The sequence below is a fragment of the Gobio gobio genome (genome assembly GCF_949357685.1).
Source record: "Gobio gobio genome assembly, chromosome: 14".
Lineage (NCBI taxonomy): Eukaryota > Metazoa > Chordata > Actinopteri > Cypriniformes > Gobionidae > Gobio > Gobio gobio.
The window spans coordinates 34,964,839-34,988,955 of record NC_137107.1 but is presented as its reverse complement, the minus strand read 5'-3'; the positions used below and the strand labels follow the sequence as shown (position 1 = coordinate 34,988,955).

The following is a 24,117-nucleotide window of genomic DNA, read 5'->3' as shown; positions in this document are numbered from 1 at the left end:
ACTGATATTTCCTTGTTTACTGTTGAGCTGGATACAGTTCAGCTGGAGTGGAGATGCACAAAAGAGCTACAGTGTGTTTGACAAAGGTCAGGTTTTTTCCTCTTGACAAGCCACACAGAAGTCCTTGATCCCTAGGCCAAAACACAAATGACGATTGTATCACAGCAGGCACAACGTTGATTTAAAAATGATCAATGAGATTAATAGAACTGCTTGAGAGAAGAAAATTCCATTAAAAGGGTTTCATTCAAACTGAAGAAAGCATCATGTGACTATGACGTTGTGATGCACTCAACAGAAGAAATAATATAACCCTTCAAATGTCTGTTTGAGATCAGACTCCGTAATTATTTGGTTTCAACCAACAGCTGGAAGCCATGAACTGGTGTATTTCACCAGAGAATGTGTGCCACTGACACACTGACTACATCACCACAACACAATGGATGACTTTATAGAAAACATCATGCGTCTCACAATGACACAAAGTTTAACCACAGATGGATGAAACTTTCTGTCTTCTTCCCATCTAAATCATGATAGAAGTGCAACACACTAGACACTACAGAAGAAAAAGAATGTAGGGAAGAATACCTATTAAAAGAAAATCAGCTTTGAACAACATAAGGATGAATAAATGGTGACAGAATCTCTTTAAAGGGATAGTTCAGCCAAAAATGAAAATGATTTACTCACCCTCAAGCCGAATTTCAGAGAAATTTCCTTTTTTCAGACGAATACAATCAGAGTTACATTAAAAAAATGTCCTAGCACTTCCAAGCGTTATAATGGCAGCCCAAAATTTGATGCCAAAAAAAAGCGTATCCATCCATTATTCTGTAGTGAATCGATGGGTCGTTTGTGTAAGAAAAATATCCATATTTAACATGTTTCTGGATGACGATGATGTAGCGTAAACATTTTGAACTTCGAGAGGCGTTACACTTTCACCTTAGTTGAATACAGAAGGCGGTCCGCCGGAAGCTATTGACATTTACTTTATAAAGTTTTAAATATGGATATTTTTCTTACACAAACCCATCTATTCGCTTCAGAAGGCCTTTATTAACCCCTCGGAGCCGTGTGGATTACTTTTATAATGGATGGATGCACTTTTTTGGGCTTCAAATTTTGGGCTGCCATTCACTGCCATTATACAGCTTGGAAGAGTCAGGACGTTTTTTTATGTAGACTAGACAATATGTTCATAATTAAATAATTTGCAGATACAACAAACTGAATAATGAGGCTACAGTCTAACTTTGCATTTCATCATCGACTGAGGAACTCCATCATCCTTGATGCTCGGGAGTAACTCAACTCCCATGTCCTCATTAAAACTTCAAGAGCAATTAGACGCTCTTGCTTTCCCTCTTCACTCTCACCCCAATCATGACCCCATCACGACTCCCTTTATGAGCTTATTACAGCATTTAATCCACTGGCACCACAGATCACAGCTCTTTTCAACAGCACAAGAGACTATAAAACATCATGCCATTGACATCATTGGTCAGACCTTCAGCTGCACAGTAAAGAATGAAAGTGAGAGCAGTATGGTTTGCAGACAATATATTTAAAAAGATACTCTCATCCAAAACAAGAATCCCACAGCATTGCTTTATGGATGGAATATGTAAATCTTTAAAAAATAAATAAATAAATAAATAAATTAAAATAAAATAAAATAAAATAAAATAAAAAAATAAAAAATAAATAAATAAATAAATAAAAAAATAAAAAAATAAATATATATTATATATATATATATATATATATATATATATATATATATATATATATATATATATATATATATATATATATATATATTAAATCATGATATTTTATATATATAATAATCATGATTTAATGGATACAGAAGTGTTATTTGATATATTGTTTTTTGAATAAGTTTCTTTAATTTTTTTATTTTCTGTTTGCAGTTTAATTTTAGTTAAAGTTTTAGTCATTTCTTTCTCATTTTTGTTAGCTTTTGTCTAAATATTTATTACATTTAAGTTTTTAGTTTAATTAGTTGTAGATTTTCCTTTTCAAATGAAAGCTTTTTTAGTTAATGTTTGTTTTATTTCAAGTGAAAAATTATTATATAAAAATAAACATAATTATTTAAAGTAAATTATAATAGTTTATAATAAAGATATGTCGTACTAAGAAAAGTTAATGTATTTGTTTCAAAATCAAATCACTAACTTGTTTTACAAGTAGAATAACTGACAGCACCTTATAATAATTCTAATGAACAAATCCAACAAAATAAAATAATAGAATATAAAATACACAAATTAACATTTACTGACAATTCATATAATTGAATTGTACATTATTGACCTGTTAAGCATAATAATAGTGTTTTAAAAAAAAATGTTATTAACAACATATATAATGGAGTGTATTAAATAAGAATCTATCTATCCGTTTATGAAAAAGGAGCTAATCCAAACGTATTACACGACAAACTGTGGCCGTTCAGCCCTTATTCTACTCACTCTACTCACACACTACCTTCTCAAACATTCCCAGTGCAGGCCCATCCAGTCCCATGATCCTCTGCTCAACCACACGTCATGCATCTCCCTCAGCTTCATTGACCTCACCAAAACAAAAGCAGTCTCTCAGCCGGCAAAGAAAAAGTCAGTGAATTGGCGTTCACGGAAAAGGATGTTAAACTTTATTAGGTTGTTAATTTACTTTCAATGAGGCATCACATGTTGAATGAGGCTGTGTAAAGCACATAGCGGGAAAGATAAAGACTAAAGATGTCTGTAATCCTGACTTTAGGGAGGTCTGGCACACATGAATCCATGTCAACGTGAAAGAGAAAGGAAGGCTGCACTTGAAGATCTCTCAAATTTTGGTGTACATTTGGTTCATACCTAGATATTGAGAGTGAAAATAGTCACCATTTAGCCTTTGGCTGCATCCGAAATTGCATACTTCCCTACTATATAGTAGGCAAACAATAGGCCTATGTGACAAAAGTATGTCCGAATTTACTGTACTCATAAAAGAGTAGGCAAAAAGTACCCGGATGACCTACTTCTTCCAGCAAGGATCCGAAGTGTGCATACGATGGACACTTTACTATCCCATAGGCCACGGGAGAGGATTTGTGAAGCGACGCAACTGAAGCTGGTCAGTTGCGTTCATACTATATAAAACATACTTTTTTTGCGGTTGTGAACTAATTACTTATTCAAAATTAGTACCTACTCAAGAGAGTATGCAATTTTGTACGCAGCCACAGACTCCTCAAAGTCACAGCATCATCAAGTCATCTGCTGCTCATTCAATGACCAAGATATTTAGTTAAGTCTCTTACCCAAGAGCCCTTATAAGTAAAGCCACCACCAAGCTTAACAATATTATTTAACATATCATTTGGCCAGACAACGCAGATGTCAGACTGAAAAGACATTGCAGAATGATGCATCAGCAGTGCGTGTCCATGAAATAGCCTTTCCTAACAAGAAAACCAATTTGACGCATGGCACATACATGAAAATTTGACATAAAAATGAGAATTTATGAGCAAGCTCTAAATCACAGGGAGCCGGCCGCGCATTCAGAGGGAGATTTATACCAGAGACGGTAACAACACATCTGCTTTGATAGGGAACAGGCAGATTAGTGCAAGCAAACTGAGAATTTCAACTGAGACAGGTCACCTTGGCTTGGTTTTAATGACATCTTACTTCCTATATTTATGGACGGTTTTGCTTTGTAAAAACCAGGTTCTCAGAGAAAATCCCAAACAGAACTGAGATATGAGCTGTTGGTGGAATAATTTATCGTACAATATTGAGACAGATATGATTTATCATGCTTTTGTTTACTTGCTGTGGGATCGCATCATTAGGATTACGGTTAAAGCTTGTACCGACTATTTTGCATCATAATGACTCAAAATGCTGGAAGAGAGCAGAATCACTTTTGGCCACATACATAAACACACACACACACACATACATATATATACCAAAATATTATATTATGTCTATATATATATATATATATATATATATATATATATATATATATATATATATATATATATATATATATATATATATATATATATATATATATATATATATATATATATATATATATATATATATATATATATATATATATATATATATATATATATATATATATATATATAAACATCTTCACCCCCTTTATTCATATATTTTAAAATTGTAAAACATTTGTTAAATATTTTGTAGGCATATTGTGTAGTTGACCTTGGAGTCAGATGTTTTATTTGTGGTGATAAAATGAAACATGTCAAGTTGTGCGTCCAGGCTGTCATACAAAGAAATTATGAACACATGCAAAAACAACAGAGAACCAATGAAATATTAATAACTCATTATGTTGTAGTCAGTGCATGCTTTTCCTGTTTTTCTGCAGACAAATACCTTAACCAAGTTTAGTGTTTTGTTCTTCCCTTATATTTACAATATTTACAATATAAAATATTTCCCTCATATTTTCATGGTAGTAATATCTTCTTTTCTTTTGTAGATTTTACACACACACACACACACACACACACACACACACACACACACACACACACGCATGCGCATGCAAACACACACAGTCGCACACATATATTAAGTAAAATGTACATTTAAATAATATTGTCAATTATATTATCAACACATTTTTTTAATAATTCAACAACTATAATACAAGGCAGCAGCAAACAATTTCCTTGCAAGTACGGAGGCAGTACAATTATGAATGATTTCAAGTGAAAAAACAGAATGATTACCATATTCATACAGTATCATGGTATTTACACCATTTAAAAAAGCAGAAAGATGTTCATTCCAGAGTAAATGCTGTCTAGAATCTGATCTTGCGTGATTTACTGAAATATTCATGTAGCTCATGATGGCCTGTTCAAGTGGACATACAAAGAGAGGAAGTACACCCCTTCCTTTGAAGTATGATGAGATTCTAATGAACTGCAATGAAAAACAGGCCTTTTGTGTCAAGCAATTTCTGTGATATGCATTGAAAAATCAACCGTCAATGTCTGTGATATTTTGCTACATTGCACTGTCCAGAATTTAATGGAAGAATTTAGCAGAAAACAGAATTTCAGATACATTTATCTTGTATTTGGTCCTGAAGTGCTCTTGAATTTTTTAAGAGGGCTTGTAATGAGGTATATTTAAGTACTCATTATATAATGAAAATCCTGAGTGTTCTCCTACATTTAGAGGAGGAGAAAACAGCCTTTCAGGGAGGCGTGATGGACGATCTGTAATTAAATTCTCAATGACACAGACGAATCGGCCCCTCTCTTTACTTTACAATATCCTCAGGGCTTGTAGGACAGAGGTGGCATTTCTTATCTACCTGATTTAATTAAGGACAGTGTTTTGGAGCACATCATGGCGAGTTGAGATTGGTTTTAGATAAGGGTGTATTGGTCAATATTGTATATTTAATTTTCCGTCATCTAACATTAACTTGAAATTAATCTTTAAAAACATTTATAATTTAATATCTATTCAATAATTCAATTCTGGCTGATTACAATAAGCTGATTAGTATTTCAATAAATAGCCAGTAGCTATTCAAATTGTGGCTATACTATTTTGTGTATATAAAGTAAGTAATAATTGACGACGGGCCATTGAATTATTCGAAAATAATGCACACCTGATGTGCTCTCATTACCACCTTGGGTGTGCATTATTTTCGAATAATTCAATGGCCCATCATCAATTGTTACTTACTTTATATACACAAAATAGCATAGCTACAATTTTAAAGGGATAGTTCACCCAATAATGAAATTTGGCCCATGATTTACTCACCCTCAAGTCATCCTAGGTGTATATGACAAATAAAATTGGAGTTATATTACAAAAGTCCTGGCTAATACAAGCTTTATAATAGCAGTAATTGTTGCTCTGTTTTTGAAGTCCATAAAAAAAGCATCTGTCCGTCAATCGATGCGTTTGTGTAAGAAAAATATCCATGTTTAAAACTTTATAAAGTAAAGTTTCGGCCGATCGCCTTCCGTATTCAATTTATGAACAAAGTGTTGAAAGTGCCTCTGCCGTTCAAAAGGCTTCCGTTACCAGGTACGCGATATGTTTTTTATGGACTTCAAAAACAGAGCAACAGTCACTGCTATTATAAAGCTTGGAAGAGCCAGGACTTTTTATAACTCAGATTTTATTCATCTGGAAGAAGAATGTCATATACACCTATAGGATGACTTAAGGGTGAGTAAATCATGGACTAATTTTCATTTTTGGGTGAACTATCCCTTTAATAGCTACTGGCTATTTATTGAAATACTAATCAGCTTATTGTAATCAGCCAGAATTGTAATATTGATGCATTCCTAACACAAATTAAACTCTGAAATACTGTATAGATTGTATAGAATGTGCTACACACACACACACCGCTAATAGAAGTCTACTTGCAGCTACCATAGTAAAATATTATTATATTATATAAACAATTGAGTTTTATGATATTTACTGTGTTAAAAGAAAGATATTTACTTAACTTACTTTTAAAAATTAACATACAAACAATACACTTTAAACTCGACTTTTCCACAGGATCTTAAACTAAACTCACTTGATCTAATCATTAACTTGAATAACTACTGCACTAAAACATGTGCTATCCTCTCAAGACCTTGGGCCTCTCAAGCATCCCCACAATCAATCCAGCTCACTCTGTTAGGAAGGTAAAGGCATCTTTGTCCTCTGAAAGAGTGTGAATGAGAGAGGGCACCTGAACACAAAGGACATCTGGGCTGGGAAACCCCATACGTCTCTTGGGACCAGTATTTCTGAATGCCGGTGGCCTAGCAACCACATTCCGATAAGATATCCCCGGTAACTGCCATAAACCTGCTGCCAGGTGAAGGCTAACCTCCTCTCTGCCTCAATAAAACACTCTCGATCCAATAAACACACTTATAAACAAACAAATCACAGAGCAAATTCCAAAATTCCAAAGCCTACCACAAAGGCATTTAATAACCAATTAAATGAGGGCTCTGACAGGACAGTTGGGTGCTGTTCAAGAATATCTGAGAAGCTGAAAATTCTTAACGCTGTTTGTGAGGAATGTGTTACATCCACGCAAGGTCATTATTCCACTGTGAATCATAATGTGTCAAGTGTGGCCACTTTTCTGCTTACAGTCGGTCAAGTTGAGGACTATTCAGACAAACAAAAGAGAACAAAGAAAGGTCATTAGGGTTAAGCATGAAATTTCCGAGAGGTTTTACTGTAAAAGGAAGCGAAAACCATTTTCATCTTTGTCCTGGAGCGCTACCGAGACATAATATACATTAAAGGGAAAGTTATGACTTCCTTTCTTCCGTGGAACACAAAAGAAGATATTTTGTGTGTGGTTTTTTCCATACAATGAAAATCAGTGAGGTACAAAGTTTTTTTTTGACCCCATTGACTTTCATTATAGACGAAAACAATTGAAACATTCTTTAAAATATCGTTGTGTTCCACAGAAGATAGAAAGTCCAAGGTAAATAATGACGATTTTAATTTCTGGGTGAAAAATCCCTTTAAAAGAATATGGATGCTGAAGATTGAATTTCAATTTTGAAATAAAAATATAAGGAACTAAGGAACAGTAGGAACTAAGACAGAAAAAGGGACACAGAGAGAGGTTTTTGTTCTCACATGCGATCGATATTCCCGTTATGAAACAGAAGACTTTGTTGGTTCCCTTTGAGACTAATAAGACAATGCGAGCGCTCTAAAATTTCACCAGATATATTCAGCGAGGCCAGATGTACCGTCCGTCCTACATGACTCATTATTGCTTGAGAATGAGCTGAAAGCGTACACTTAAAAACAGTCATTAAAGGAGTTGAGAGCACCATTAGTCGCAAACATAAAAGAGAGTAAATTTGTCCCGTCCTCAGCTTCGTTTCAAACGCTACAGCTGCATCCCTCATTCAGCAAGACAGTGAGGACAAATCAGTCTTATCTGAATCCCAGAAATAGACATCTTCACCCTTCCTTACTCTGACAGCCTGCAGAGAAATAGAAAGAAACAGGAAGAGACATAAAGAGAATGAGAGAATGCATTTCTCTAGGCATGTGATGCTGTGACCAAAAAAAGAGAGCCCCATCGAGGGCAGCTGGCACGGCAGGACCGCTGGAAGGCGAAAACAGGAAAAAGCAAGGTAAGAGGAGCCAACATGGGTGCCATTGGCATCAGAGAGACAACTAAAGTGCCAATCTAGATATCTCACTATAACAAACACTGAAAGGTCTAACAAACCTCAAGGTTGAACATTTACAAGAAACATCTAGTGTCAAACCAGCTTTTATTCTTCACACACTTGATGTAACGGAATATTCCAGGTTCTGTGCAAGTTAAGCTCAATCGTATGGAGCCCAGCACCAGACATGCGGACAAAAATATATATACTGTATATATCATGGCCACGAATTAAGAATTTGTTCTCTCATTTTAGTAAATCGTGGACATGATTTACTCATTCGTTCCATCATTTGACTAAATTGTGTGCACAATATAATAATTAATTCCCTTGATTTAGTAAATGGTGGCTATGTTGTACTAATTCTTTCCCTCATTTTTGATATAACTAAAACAAGGGAACAAATTATTACATGAAATACAAGGGGAATTAATAAGCAAAACGAATTGTTAAAGCTGCTGTCCGTAACTTTTTTGTGTTCAAGGTTTACAAAAATTATATAATGAGTGTACAACATGAATCCATATTCCAAACCGTGTTTTTGTCTTACCCTGAATTATTATGGTACACTTATAATAAGTGTTTATATTGGGACTATTTCAGACCGGTCTGGTAGGAACCGCTGTGGAGGAGCACAATCCGTGCGTGACTCGCCATAGACATAAACAGAGAGAAGTAGCTCCGGCTGCAATGTTCTTCCACAAGACGCATGCAGTTCTGTTTGTTAACCGCTAGAGCGCCAAAGGTTACGGACTGCAGTTTTAATATGTGGCCACAATATACGTATTTTTTTCCTGCATGTCATGCGCGGGGCTCCGTACAATCGACAGCATTTGTGGCATAATGTTGATTAGCATAAAAAAGTATTTACACTTGTACCCTCCTTTTCTTGAAAAATTCTTCCTTTCCCTACAGTGATGCACTTACAATAGAAGTGAATGGGGCCAATCTGTAAACGTCCACAAGATGTAAACAATAAGATGTTAACATAAGTTTAATGTAAAATTACGTTTTCTGTGTAACGTTCTGTGTTAAATCTTTACAACTTTGTTGCCATGATAATGCAATGCCATAAACCCATAAAAAAATACTTAAACAGCTTGACAGCTCAAATAATCTAATCTAATTTAAATTTAAATGATTAATATTAATAATACTAATTAATGCAAGTAATTTTATAAAATTATAAGCTTCACTTCATTCCATTGTAAATGCCTCACGGTAACCATTGTTGCTTCTTTTTTTTTTTTTTTGGAAAATAGAGGGCAAAGTAAATTTTTTGGTAATCAACATTATGCCACAAATTATATCAATTGAACCCAGAAGATTCCCTCAATACACTGGGTGTATTGCGTATAACTACCCACTTGTTTTGTTGCTTCGAAAGTCCTTAATCTACTGTCATGTTAGCTTCCCCCTTTAACTATGTGCCCAATGCTGTTGCGATTCTTTGTTGCAATTGGTGCATTAGCACGTCTATCATTCTACCCTTTCCTGCCCATCATCGACGGTGTGTGTTCGCGCTGCAGTCAGAGAACACGAGTATGGGGTCTCTGCGGAACAAAAGTGGGCTTTTCTAAATTTGTGGGTGTTTTCAAACTGATGGGTGTTTATAAATTATGCAATGAAAATTATCGCCTTCACCCGACCCGACCCGTCTGCAAACCCGGAGGCTGCATTTTCAGGGCCGTGTTTCTAGGACCCTAGCAATGATTTAGTTGTTTAATTGATTCAGTTTAATTGATATATTGTCCTAACCAAACCCTAGCCCTAAACCTGCCTGTTGGTAACCCTGTTGAAATATTTAAACTCATTTAAGTAATTAAGTTTAAAATGGCCATGCCTGCTGTTATGTTAAAAATAAGGTATACTAAAAAAAGTTTGAATCAGGTCTCCTTTGTTGGAGTACAGTTGGCTAGATGGCGCAGTCACTAAAAAAAAACTAGGGTCCTTAATATTCAGTCCTAAAACTGTGGCGGGCCTGAAAGTGCAGCCTCCGGTATACTGCAGGCAGATAATTGGCTAAAAGAGTGATAAGATTTCCACTTGCCATTCCTATCGTACCGGTGATAAAATGTGCGACCCATATGAATTCTATTGAGAATTTACCACTTTAAAACGCTATATGGAGAAAGTCAAACATGATCTAGAAGAGCCACATGAACTAAAAAAGAGGAGAAAACATCATCTTGCACCAACATTTATAAGGAAGCTTTTTTAACTATTCGTGACCCCCTAACTAGAACTTATCACGGGTTATTGAGGTAAATTTTGACTAACTTTTAGAATTTTTAATATATCAAGGGAATACATTTTTTTGACTAGATACAACTGTGACATATAGCTATTCTAAATGCGTAGGTTGCTATTTTTCATACTGTAACAAATGCTATAGGAAAAATGTTAAAGGTCCTGTTCTTCGTGATCCCATTTTTCAAACTTTAGTTAGTGTGTAATGTTGCTGTTAGAGCATAAATAATACCTGTAAAATTATAAAGCTCAAAGTTCAATGCCAAGCGAGATATTTTATTTGACAGAAATTCCCTTTAATTCAAAGCCTACAGCGTACAGCCGGTTTGGACTACATCCATGTACATCCTGCTTTAATTACGTCAGTAGAACAGTTTGTCGACTAACCTCCGCCCACAAGAATACGCGAAAAAGGGGGCGTGGTCTTGTTGCTCCCTCGTGGAGAAGAGGAAGTGTTGCGTTCGGTTCGGTTCGGTTCGGTTCGGTTCGGTTCGGTTGCGTTTGTCGCCATGTCGTCCAGACGCTGTTATTTTCATCTCGGAGTCAAATCACCTTTGTTTGGCCTTCAGGGGCTGTAGTTTGAGCGCGTTCATCTCCCCGTTATGGTTAGAGGCGTGACCTTTCCGGGCAACGTGCCCTAAGCTGCTGTCGAATCAAAACACGGGAACCGCTGGCACAATCAGAACTCGTTACGTATTTCTGAAGGAGGGACTTCATAGAACGAGGAAATTCTCAGGCCGTTTTGAGGACAGTGAAAACAGCGGTATACAGATAAGTAAATTGTGTGAAAAATACTGTGTTTTTTTTACACATGAAACATGGACACATGTTATATTGCACACTGTAAACACAATCAAAGCTTCAAAAAAACACGAAAAACGGGACCTTTAAAGCTACACTGTGTGATATTTTCCCCCATCTAGTGGTGAACTTGTAAATGACTATCCAGTGAATTTTAGTTTCTGTTCCTCTCAATTCCGATTTCATTTTAACTCCTACGGTGGCCGATTTAGTCCAAGATTCACATGGCTTCCAGTTCGACCTCGTCCACATTCGACACGGTGCAATCGAGTGTTAAAACGGCAAAGGCAAAGCTTGAATTTACGGGTATGTCCCTCTTTGGCTAATGTACTTTCAAGATGGACGGGCAACATGGCGACCCGCATTCGAACCCCTCACCCGTATGTGTTTATAATGGCATATTATAAACTTACGAGAACACTTTATTACTTGAAAGAAGTAAATATACATTAATGAGCACATATATTTTTGAAAGAACTAAGTGTTTTTAGCTAAGAATAAACTAAAAAAGCTACACAGTGTAGCTTTAAATAAAGTTAGTTTGACTTCTTATTGAAGTAGCTTTTTTTAGGACTACTACACCATGCCCCGGAGCATGTTCTCCCTGTGACTCAGCATATTTGCAGATGAGAGAAGCGGTCATGGAGTTCTTGTTAACTCTAAGATAGCCATACCTGTTGAGACACGTGGTCACGTCAGAGTTTATAACCTTGAATGAACACAGAAATTCTTAACTCAAAAGAACAATGGGTCAACAAGGGACGGCCTGGGTTTGAACAGGAAGGTTTGTTCGTTTATTGTGCTCATTATAAAGCTGAAATTAAAACAGACTATGAGGTCAGGATGAAACGAAGGCAAACCGGTCAATTCATTCTCATATTGGAACATACATGAACAAGCATGAGATTTGAAAACCATTGCGAACAGGTGAAGGGTAAGATTTTTAGCAATTAAAACTTTAATGGTCCTTTTTTTGTCCTTTTTAGAGCTTGACTTCTCCAAAATAGTTTTAACTTTTCAAATGATAACTAGTTTGTCCACTAAACTTCCATTTGTAGCTAAACATTTCAGGTTCTGACCTTAGAAGGACCTCAGATAAACTCCTTGACCTGCTCTAAGTCAATGAACAGTAAGGAATTATTGAGCGAATACTCAAAAAACACCTTCCTTCCTCCAAAATAAAGTGTGCTCCATTAATAAATAATGACGTCTGAGGCCTGTGATTCCCATTATGAATGGGACAAACAGCTGTGGGCTGAACTTAATATTTGTGTTCAATAGTGTGCCAAATATTTAAACACAAACAAGGGCGAAGGTGCACACTGCCTTGTTAACGTGGTAAATGCCCTGTTATACTGAGAGATGGAGAGTGAGTGTATTCACAAACACTCACACAAAGGCAGCGTGAGACAGTGTGGCATCATGTTGGTATCAGTGGTGTTGTCTTACAGGGCAGTCAGTCCACTGCTAATGAATAGATGGGCTTGTCTACCTGAGTGTCTTTTGAGACGCAGAGATACAAAAGGCTCTAGAGCATTACAAACAAGCATATCCCAATCATTAATATGCATTTGATACCAGGCTGGATGTAGTAAAGCATCCAAAAGGAACATTATACAATGCTTGCATATCAAAGTTGACATATCACGGAACCAACATTTTTCAAGTCCAATAGCAGTAAAATTTCACGTCTCTCTGTACCAATTTCGGGACCAGTCCAGTTGTCAATCCAGAAACTTTGCAGAGTGTACTTAGCAGCATACAAAACTAAACTTGTATTTAGATTGTGAATGGGTAATGAACAGAAAGCAAGAGAAAATCAGTAAGGCTGTCTATCTCATAATTTTGGAGATTTAGTTTACTAAATATATGCACTGCATGTTTCAGGGTGAAGCACAGCACTGCGTTTATTAACACACGTGCAGCTCACGATCGGGTGTTTTCAGCATCTAATGCAGCTTGGTTTGAAGTATATGCTGCTCCATACAAACTCATTTCTGGATCTGCTGAGTTTGAGTCACTTTAACATGCATTTGGGAATGCAATATTCACCAACCATCTTCCCAAACTTGTAATGAGAAGTGCTAATCGAGCAACAATTGTCACAAAAAAAAAGACGAGCTTTAAGGGCTCCCCGCAGTTTTCCATCAAAATAAAAGCTTGATGGTTTGAAAATGAATTAATAATACAGCCATGAATATTAGTGTTTTAATTTTATAATTATAATGTAAAATAATAATACATATTTTTTCTTAAATACTCAATTATTTTACAGTGAAATAATATATTATAAACATTTCTTAATTTATGGTGTGATATTTGTTTTTAGTAATAATAATAGTAATTATTATTATTATTATTATTATAATTACTTAGTCAATATTGATATATCATGACAATTTTTGGCCAAATTATACAGCAAACCAGCTATTTAAATTAAAATTTTGAAAAATTGCAAATAGATTTTCCCCAAATTGTCCATTGGACAGTACATAATCAAAGGTCTTTTTGTAATAGCTAACAGTCTAGTTTGTCACATCCTAGCAAAAAATGTTTTGATTTTGAAAAATCAAATTTTAAGAAAAATCTAATTTCCTGGAAGACAAAATGTCCACCGAAATTGTCAACGTTGCTACTATACATGTTGTTTTTATTGGGTTTTCAGTATCCTGTGCGTAAACCAAGTTTGGTTTGGTCCTGTGCATGATGGGACAAAAGTCAATGTTTATATCCTAAACATAAGGATATTTTCTCTCTACAAATCAAATCACACAGGTTTTAAAGGGTCGAATGAAAAGCTCCACAGTGCAAATTGATGTACAGGTTCATACTATGCGGTGGAGTTTTACACTACAGTACTAAAACAGTTTCTAACTAAAGTTTCTAACCATTTTAGATTCAAGCAATCATGTCTTCTTTGGGGGTTTTCTGTAACTGACTGATTAAAAACAGTCTAAAGCCCTTCTTTCATAGTTAAGCAGGATTATACAAGTCTTCTGCCAAAGCTGAGACCTGTTCAGTCTGCTGACCAGTAACCCAATACACTGAATATCGGGTGTGATGTAAATAAGAGACCCTCTTTCAATGGAAGGTGTCTGTCTATGCACTGAAAGAGACTTTAAAATTCACATCACACTTTTCATTTTCATAAAATAAGCTATGCAGAGCCAGGCTGAACAAAATGTCATTGTCTCTCACACTCATCAGGTCCATGATAGAACACTTTATCAAAGCGGCCAGACAAAAAAAAAAGACAGATAAGAGAGCCAAAGCATGACTCAGCTGCTTTTTAATAAAACATACTGCAATGTAAATTGAAAAAGCACAGCTGTTCTCGGAGTAAAAACATCACGTCTTCCACTTTGCAGCAAGGCTCTAAGGGAAGTATCAGGTCCATGCTGAGCACACTCTTAAAAATTAAAATCTTTATTGGTATCCATGGTCCAACAAATAACCTTTAATTGTAAAAGGTTATTTTATGGCATCATTGCGGGGAAAAAAACCTTCTGGAACCTTTGTTTTTAGGAGTGCAGTATATATGACATTGATCTCATGAAATCATGGCTTATTTGGAATTGGTCATTTTAACATCTAATTAAAGGACCAGCAACTAAATTGTCATTTCTGAAGTATCCAAAAAAATATCATCATTTACTTAATTTCATGAAGATTAGAAAATTGTATGATGTTCTTCCATGGAACATAAAAGGAGAAGTTAGGCACAATATCTTTACATTTTGGATGAACTATCTCTTTAAGTGAAGTGAAGTGAAGTGAAGAGAAGTGACGTGTGGCCAAGTATGGTGACCCATACTTGGAATTTGTGCTCTTAACCCATCCAAGTGCACACACACAGTAGTGAACACACACACACACACACACCGTGAACACACACCCAGAGCAGTGGGCAGCCATATTGCTGCGGACCTGAGACTCGAACCCGCAACCTTCGGGTTACAAGTCCGACTTCCCCGTGGCCTAATGCCCCTTTAATACCCATGACTCAAATTACCTAGCAGCTTTGTTACGCTAGTACACTCTTAAAAATAAGGTTTTGAAAGGGTTTTCACAGCGATACCAGTGACGAACCTTTATTTTTAAATGTGTAATGCATGAAGGATATGTTTACATGACAACGATTTACTAAAAACTGAAAAGGTTTTCCTTTGCTTTTTTCACGTACAGATGACAACATTGTCAAAACGATCCCCATTCACACAGATCTGCGAAAACGACTAAAAAACTCTTTATGCATGCCAGGCCAGTAGCCGTCATGGCGATGTCATTTTGTAAAGAAACAGGCTACATTCACACTGTCAATTTTTGGGACACACAGCAACTTACAGTGGCGTCTCAAATACTGTCTGTACGTGCAATGGGAGTCAAGCCTGTATTCTGTTAACAGTAACCATAGCGACAGTGACCAAAGTAATATCAAAGATGGCGACATCCATAAAACTGAAGTCTTATCACTTTTGACGCGACAAGAGTCCAATTGAGCCGAGAGTTTATCTGTCAAATCTTCACTAACCAATAGAAGCTTCAATGTAAAGACCCTTTAACCATTGAACTCACGTCGAGTGCTTTGCAGCCTCTCAAGCATGACATGGCATTTGAGTCGCGCATAGAACACAGAACTGACGGGAGCCGCTCTGGTGGAGAACTGGATCTAGAAACTTCAGATGACACAAAGCTCATATCTCCGTCACTGTAAGTTAGTAGTAGACGTAGTTGTCCAGTCCGGTTCCATTCACATAGCACAGGTTTTCCAAGAATGCGTTTGCGAGTCCTGAAAATGTATGGGTGTGAGTTAGAATGCGATTGTAACCCCCGTAAATAACCGTACTGTGTGTGAAATGAAAACACACTCATTTATTTGAAACTATATACAGCACTGACAACCGTATTCTGCTGTTGTGTGAACGTGGCCATATATTTGAACACATAATACGCATGCGCATGACATCACCGTTTTCACAAATTTGTGTTTTTGTAGTTTACACGGAGACGATAACGGTATCGTTTTCAAAAACTTGCACATTGAAACCTGTTTTCAAATGTTTGCGTTGCCCCCAAAACGCTGTTGTCCTGTAGCCTAAATGAATGGACTATTGTTAGTTGAAAAAAAAAAAACGTGTAAACAGCCCCAAGTCAAGGTGAAGGGCGCTCAAAGCCAATTCCCAAAATGGGACATGCAGGAAGACCTAATGAATTAAAGTGCCAGCTGAGAATGACAAATCACACCAGTCACATGACCTCATCCCATACAACAGTGTGGTGGTGTCATGTCACGCATTCCACTGATAAAAACTACAGCTGGCAAAAACATTATGCCAATCCACAGTGTGCAAAAAGACTGTCTCAAAGTTGACAGGAACAACTGAGAGGAACAGAAACATGACCACAGAGAATCTATCATTTCCATAAGTGTCACAATAAGTCCCTAGGTCCTAGACTTGAGTGGAAATGCATGCATCAGATTAGTCTCAAGTGTGGATGCAAACAATAAGGGGAAATAACAGAAATGAAAATAAGCTAACAGGGTTGTTTCACTGGAATGTCTTTCTTACTCTCATGTGTCTGTACTGTAGTTCCGCCTACACACTAAAGCCCAAAAGTTCAGTGAAAACACTCACAATGCATTCTTTGTACACATTCACACAGTGTGAAAAGTACCATGTCTAACCTACTTTCTTATCTCTTTCCGCAAAGACCAGCAGTATGCAAAAATTTGGTTAGTTGGGGGAAAGGCGGTTGTGAAAAGTTAACTGGGTCTTTTGACCGCCTTGTTAAAGACCCCCTGTGGTGAAAATCAAGTTCTTAATGTTGTTTATATATCTATGTGGTTTTTTAAACATGGTTTAAGATAAACCATGAGCAAATTCATAAGTCAACACCATTGCTGAATATTTTCTCCTTAAAACTGCAGTGAACCAAAGACAGTCTCAAAAATGCGGTTTGAAATCGCCAATCTTCCTTGTCACCAATCACATCAATGTGTGGGTGGGCTTTAGCATATCATTAATTATGCCGCAAAGCAGGGGAGTCTCAAGAGAAGCCAGGTTATGCCGGTATATTTTTCAGTTGATATGAAAAATCGGGAACATTTAACAATATAGTGGGTGAATAGTGTATATGATGTATATTACAATGTTATAATGAACTATATGGCTTTCTCCACTGACGTTCTGATGTTTAAAGCATTTCTAAGGATGCTGATTCTTAGAAGGCAGACTGACATGGCGAATTGGAGCACGGTTTGTGTAACATTAGCATTATTAACTGTTTGATAATGTAGTCAAGCAAAAGGCTAGTCATATTAATTACCGTTATGTGTCTGATGTTGTAAAGAACGATATCATTGTGAAGCGTTTACTACAGTAAAGTATAGCGAGTGGAGCATTGAGCTGGTGTGAGTGAGTGGAGGCGGGGTTAATTTGCATATTCATGATTCCACTTATACTGTTGCATTCAAACTATTTTAAGGCATGAAGACATTTTTTTCACAGGAAAAAAACTTTTAAATATGTCGTTTTGGTGATCAAAGATGAGTTTTAAGTGATAGTATCAATCTTTAAGTAATATTTCAATTTTTACTATAAATTATTTATCAATGCACATCTTTTTTTGAAATGCATTTGCCCTATAATCTTCAATCGAAATAACTTCCGCTTCCTCTTGCAGCAACATCTTTAATAATGCATTTATTAGCATGAGGAGGACAACCTGTCACTCACATGTGATCCCAGTGTAGCCCCGCCCCTTTATATTTTCACAGCATGAAGGTAAGTTCTTACGGATTTATGAATGAACCCAGGGCCGGCCCGTGGCATAGGCGGAATAGGCAAATGCTAGGGGCGCCACTCATCCATAGGGGCGCCAAAATGTATTACTGATACTATTTTATTAATATTAATTAGAAATATTATCAAATAAAGCGCAAAAAAACGTAACTACGCATCTTTCCGGTCCGCCTCATCAACCCCCCCCCCCCCCCCCCCCCCCCCCCGCCGATCTACTTGAAGTGCGTCAGAATGAAATACAATGCGCGATCAGTTTATCGTTAGGGGAATTTGTTGTGTCGCGTCGCCTCTCGCCGCATCCAACGCAGACAAGGTTGCTTTCATTTTTTAGGGTGCTTGGCCGTTCGCGCCAGGTGTTGACACGGTGTAAGTTGCCTGATTATTTATGACGGATGGCCGAATTGAAGAGTCTAAAAAAAAGACAGAAGCCCTCTGATGCAGGGAAGATAAGGGATACACTGCTCTTCTTACGTAGTATTTGTGTCTTGTTTATAGTCTAAATATCTAAAATTCCTAAATCAAGGTGGAAGGTGCATTTACTAGATAAGTTAAATGACAGAAGACAGTTTTCTTGTTTTCTTGAAAATAAAATCAAAATGAAGTGAGTTTTTGCTTAAAATAAGCAAAATTATCTGCCAATGGAGTGGAAAAATAATCTTATTTCTGATTTAAATCTTTTTTCTGTCCCAAACAGAAATAAGATTATTTTTCTCACCCCATTGGCAGATAATTTTGCTTGTTTTAAGCAAAAACTCAAGACATTTTTCTTGTTTACTTGAAAATAAAATCAAAATGAAGTATGTCATTTTACTCATCTAGTAAATGCACCTTGATTTAAGAATTATTCGATATTTGGACTGGAAACAAGAAAAAGATTCTAAATAAGAAGAGCATTTTTTGCTGTGTAAAGACAGAAGTAAAGGGATGTAGGCAAATTAGTTGAACAGTTAATGAACAGTTTATTTAATTACATAGTAGTAAAATACTAATGTTTGCTAATTAATTCCATTTATTTTTTCCTTAAACTTTATGCAAGCAGCTGTTCTGGGTTCTCCAGAGGTCACAGCCAGTGTGATTTTGTAAAAAAGAAATAATATAAAAATATTAAACGCATGTAATATCACTTTTTTAATAGCCTAATGTTTTTACTCTGCAGTTGTGCAGTTTTAAGGGGGTGTATAGCAATTTTAAAATGTATTTGCCTAAATTAGTAATGATATTTATATACAGGTTTATTTAAAATGGCAAAATTTTATGTAAAATTCACATTAAATATCAAAATTTCTCAGTTGAATTCCTGGTGAAAGCATGAATGCTCATAGTTTAGTGGAAGATTGCTGCCATCTACTGGAAAACAAACACTTTTGCTAGTTCTCAATTAGGCTTGCTACGATAGTCTGTGTTGCCGGTGTTACCGGTGTCCAGACTCAACACCAGTTACATCACTTGCCCACCGTGGCACCGCCCACCGTCTTTTTGATTTTTTTTTTATAGTAATAAAATAATTTAGTTCAGTTAGAGAACAGACAATACAAATAAAAACTGAACGTGTCTGCTTAATAAAGCAGGATCCGACCGTGAGTCTCGGCAGCGGCAGGAGTCATTCATCAGATTTTAGAGTGAGGAGCTGACTGAGATGATCGCGGAAGATTTGGTTTCAAAGCGAAACGTAAAAGCGCCTATTTAAGGGAGTTTGTCATTTGTTTTGTTGTTGTGCTTTTCATTAAAAATAATAGGCTAATGAACCCACAATTCAAGCAACCCGCAGCCGAATTGGCGCTAATTAAAAACCGAAAGTAAAATGTGCACGGCTGCACAGAGCGCGCATTGTTTACTTTCGCCTGGCTCCGCAGTGCGAGCCTCCGCGCTACGGTGCTGCGTGGATTTATTTTTGCCGCGCGCACCCTCGCGCTCGTGTCGAGTATAAACGAGGCTTTACGGACGAATTAACAGTGTGCATTCATGGCTTGCATCTCAATCATAGACTGATCAATGCTTGATCAGTGCCCTGACTACTGAACTAGGGAACTGATTGAGACGCGCCCATGGCCTCACAGAGCGCGCATTTACAGACGAGCTGTCATTCACGGTGTGTGCGCACTGGCGCGTTTTCAGTTCAGAGCGGTCGTGTGCATGTTACTTTCGGTTAGATAGAATTAGTGATTTAAAAGCCTCCGCCGGTGATACCGGTATTACCGGTGTTGTCACACATAAATTAACCGGTGGGAAAATTTCCTCACCGTCACATCCCTATTCTCAATGAATAGTTTGTGCATGAATGTTAGATGCAATTACTCTTGCTATTTGTGTTTAGGCTGTAATGTGGCATAGGTGTAATATTTGTACAGTTTTACTATCATCAGCCTTTAACAAATAAAAAACAATAATAATATCATGAACATAATGATGGGGTAGAATGGACTGGACATCATATAAAACAACAATAAAAAATAAAACATCAATGCATTACAAAAATAACAGTACGAGTGTTTCCACAACTTAGACTGATAATGTGTAGTGCTAAACCTTGATACAAGGGGCACCAAGTAAAATCTTGCCTAGGGCAGCAAATTGGTCAGGGCCGGCCCTGAATGAACCTGACATTTGTTATGATATCAGCTTCAAACATTACAATGCTCATGATAACTTTCATTAACTCTACAATAAGTAAGTCAACCTCACCAACTATATACAGCGATGCCATAGAGAAATATACAGAGCTGCAAAAAGGAAGTTCAAACACAAAATTCTAAAGATGGCTGCGCGATTGTTGCAAACAACAAACATCCAACGGTCATCCCATACTTAATTTTTTTCCCCCTTGTTCAAGAAACCGTTTCACTGGGATATAACGTTGTCAACGTTGGAAGAAAATATTAATTCCACTTCAGCTGTATGCCAATTTAAGGCTTAAAAGTTGTAAATAAAATAAAATAAAAAGGTTTGATAAGGGAGACGTGTTTTCTTACATTGGTGATGTAACGTTAGTATGTGACCAAACATTGGTTAAACTTCTTGAAGCTTTTTTTTTTTTTTTTGCGAAAAAAGTCTTTTACGCGTTCTTTCGTTTTTGGTTCATGTAGGCTACACTTTTCGTTTCGTTGCGTTTTAAGACTTAAAGTTCCGTTTAGCATGTTTTGAACGCGAGAGAGTCCTGGATGAAAGGACTTTCGCCTGCCACCGAAGGTGCGCATATTGGTGGACGTTTTAAAATGGAAACCAAGTGATGACATACATCAAAACACACCTGTTGAAACGCACACGATAGGCTACAACGCGCTTCAGCGACCCAGAGGCGGTTTTGGGTGTGATTGTGCAATCGGACCGAAACCAGCATCACAAAAGAAACAGGATGTGCATTGACGTTCGTGAAAAGGCTAGACGTCGATGTCCTCTGACCACAAGTCATTTTCCCCATAAAAACACATGTAGGCTAAACCAGTATTGCACTGTATGTGACATGGATCAGCAACGAATGCTGAATGTCAACATGCAACACGTTTATAGTCTATTGCGACACGTCCATGTTGACATGCATTGTTTTAACACCCTCGTTTTACTTGAACGGGGGAAACCCTGGAGCTCACCATCTGTGCTGTTCATGCAAATCATTTTTCCTATTAGAACCATATGTAGACATAGCCTGCAAGCGTCGCTTACCTTTAAACTGTAAGGAGTGGCTTGTTTTAATTCTCACAGTTCCTGATATGGATTCACCGGGGTTGTAGACCACTTTGCTATTAGTGAAAGTAACCTCGAATTCCTGAAGCTTCCCCATGTCTTTCAGAAGCACCGCTCACACACTCACGGAGGATGAGGTCGTCGGTAAAACTGGGTAAAAGCGTCCAGCTTCACGTCCCACCTGCGGCTCTCATCTCTCCGCCCATCCACGAGCGCTGACGTCATCGATTGTCAGTCAGGCTCCCCCTGTTCATTATGATCCTCAAGGTTTGTTTCAAATAATCGTGTGATAGCCTATAATGTATTTCATATTTCGGAAGCTGATGACAAACTTTCAAGAAAATTGCCACGAAAACCCAAATCATTCTTAAGAAAAATGTTTATAGGCGGGTTCCCTTACGAGAGTACTCTCGTATTGCGTTTTGCTAAAACGATATGGGGGAATTCCTTTCCTCGAGATATTGAAGCAAATTTTTATCCAAAAATACCTTTTATACGCAGTGCAGCTGTACAACTCTCAGCAGGAAGCAGCTGCGTGCTGATTGGCTGTGCCGCTGCAACTGCAGCAACCCATAGCGAGACCATGGGGCGGGACGGACCAATCAGGTCCTTCCAAATTCCCGCCACAAGCGGCAACAGAATTTGCATAGCCAAGGGTATATAAGACCCACTCTCGCAAGGTTAGTCAGATTAATTCTTCTTCAGCGACTTGCAATCGTTGAGCTCTGGATCGAAGCCTGCCGTCGACACGCACCCAGCGGAACACTGCAGCCTGAGGACGTCGGATTCTCCGCCTTCAGCCTGCCTTCCAGCTGCGCCATCCGGCACTATATCCTTTAATACCTTCTGTTTTTTCAAACATTCTAAAAAGAGCCGAGACGATGTTGCAAATGTCTCGTTCCTGCGCCTCGTGCAGAGGTTTTATTGCGGACGAGGATCGGCACATCATCTGCGTGTCATGTCTCGGACAAGACCACACGCAGGCTGCACTCAACCAGGGCAGCTGCCCTGAGTGCGACGAGCTGGCGCTGCAGACCCTTCGGGCTCGGCTCGCCAGCTTCGACTCGGATCCCGTCCCTTGCTCCCAGCCTCTAGAGCCATGGAAGAAAAAATGTTGCGACCAGAGGCCACCGGAGCGCTCTGACGAGCACACGCCGGGCATGTCCCCGCGTGCCTCGCCATCGCCCGTGTTGTTCGTCGACGAACAGCACAGCTCCCCTCGCATGGCGGCTGCTGCTGTTTCGTTCGGCGGACCGGAGGAGGAAGAGGATGACAGCCTTTCCCTTGCTGCATCCGGAAGCGGGTGGTCGGACGCCGCCTCGGAGCACGCCACTTCGACGCGGACGGCTAGCGGCGTCATAACCTCAGTCGACGCTGAGCTTATGCGCTTGCTCACCAAGGCCGTGAATGACCTCGGTATTGACTGGTCTCAGCCCGAGGAGCCCACGAGAAGCCGACTGGATGAGTGGTATTTCGAGAACCGCCGTCAACCGACCGCTCAAAGACCCGCTCCCTTCTTCCCAGAAGTCCACGAGGAGCTAACAAAATCGTGGAAGGCGCCATTTTCTTCTCGCGCCAAATCCTCTTTTTCTCCAGCGCTCTCGGTAGTCGATGGCGCTCAGAAAAAAGGATATCAAGCCCTTCCTCCCCTCGAGGAAGCCGTCGCTGCACACCTTTGCCCGCCCTCCGCCAGAGGATGGCAGTCAAAGACTGTGCACCCTTCCAAGGCCTGCTGCACTGCGTCCAGCCTCGCCGGTCGAGCATTCGCCTCCGCCGGCCAGGCGGCGTCAGCGCTACACTCTATGGCGGTGCTTCAAGTCTTCCAGGCCAAACTCCTCCGTTTCCCTGGACGAGTCTGTTCCTGACAACGAGGCTCTGAAGGATCTGCGCGGCGCCACTGACTTGGCCCTGCGCGCCACCAAGGCCAATGCTCAGGCGATCGGCAGATGCACGGCCAGCCTCACGTGTTGGAGCGCCATTTGTGGCTTAACTTAACTGAGATGAAGGACACGGACAAGACCGCTTTCCTGGACGCGCCCATTTCGCCTTCAGGATTGTTTGGTTCCGCCGTGGTTGGGTTTACGGAGCGCTTCACTGAGGCACAGAAGGCTTCGCAGGCAATGCGACATTTCCTGCCTAAGCGTTCCAGCTCCTCCGCTAGCCGTCACGCTAAAGCTGGACCAGCCCAGCCCACCAAGGCGCCGCCTTCAGCTCGCCAGCCTCACGCGGCTTCCAAGCCCGGTCAGCGTTCCCGCTCTACGAGCCGCAGCAGACCGCCGGAGCGTCGAGGTCCACGACCCAGCAATGTGTCGA

At 38.6% G+C, this 24,117-nt stretch overlaps 1 protein-coding gene across 1 annotated transcript in view; it reads right to left on the bottom strand.

The window, feature by feature from the left end:
- Positions 1-22,030, bottom strand: part of arrdc1b (arrestin domain containing 1b) — a 51,511-nt gene extending 29,481 nt beyond the window's left edge. Inside the window, exon 1 of the mRNA XM_079835947.1 lies at positions 21,784-22,030. Within this exon, the coding sequence (XP_079692073.1) occupies positions 21,784-21,901 (118 nt within the window). The 5' untranslated portion in view covers positions 21,902-22,030. The remainder of the gene's footprint in view (positions 1-21,783) is intronic.
- Between the last annotated feature and the right edge of the window lie 2,087 nt (positions 22,031-24,117).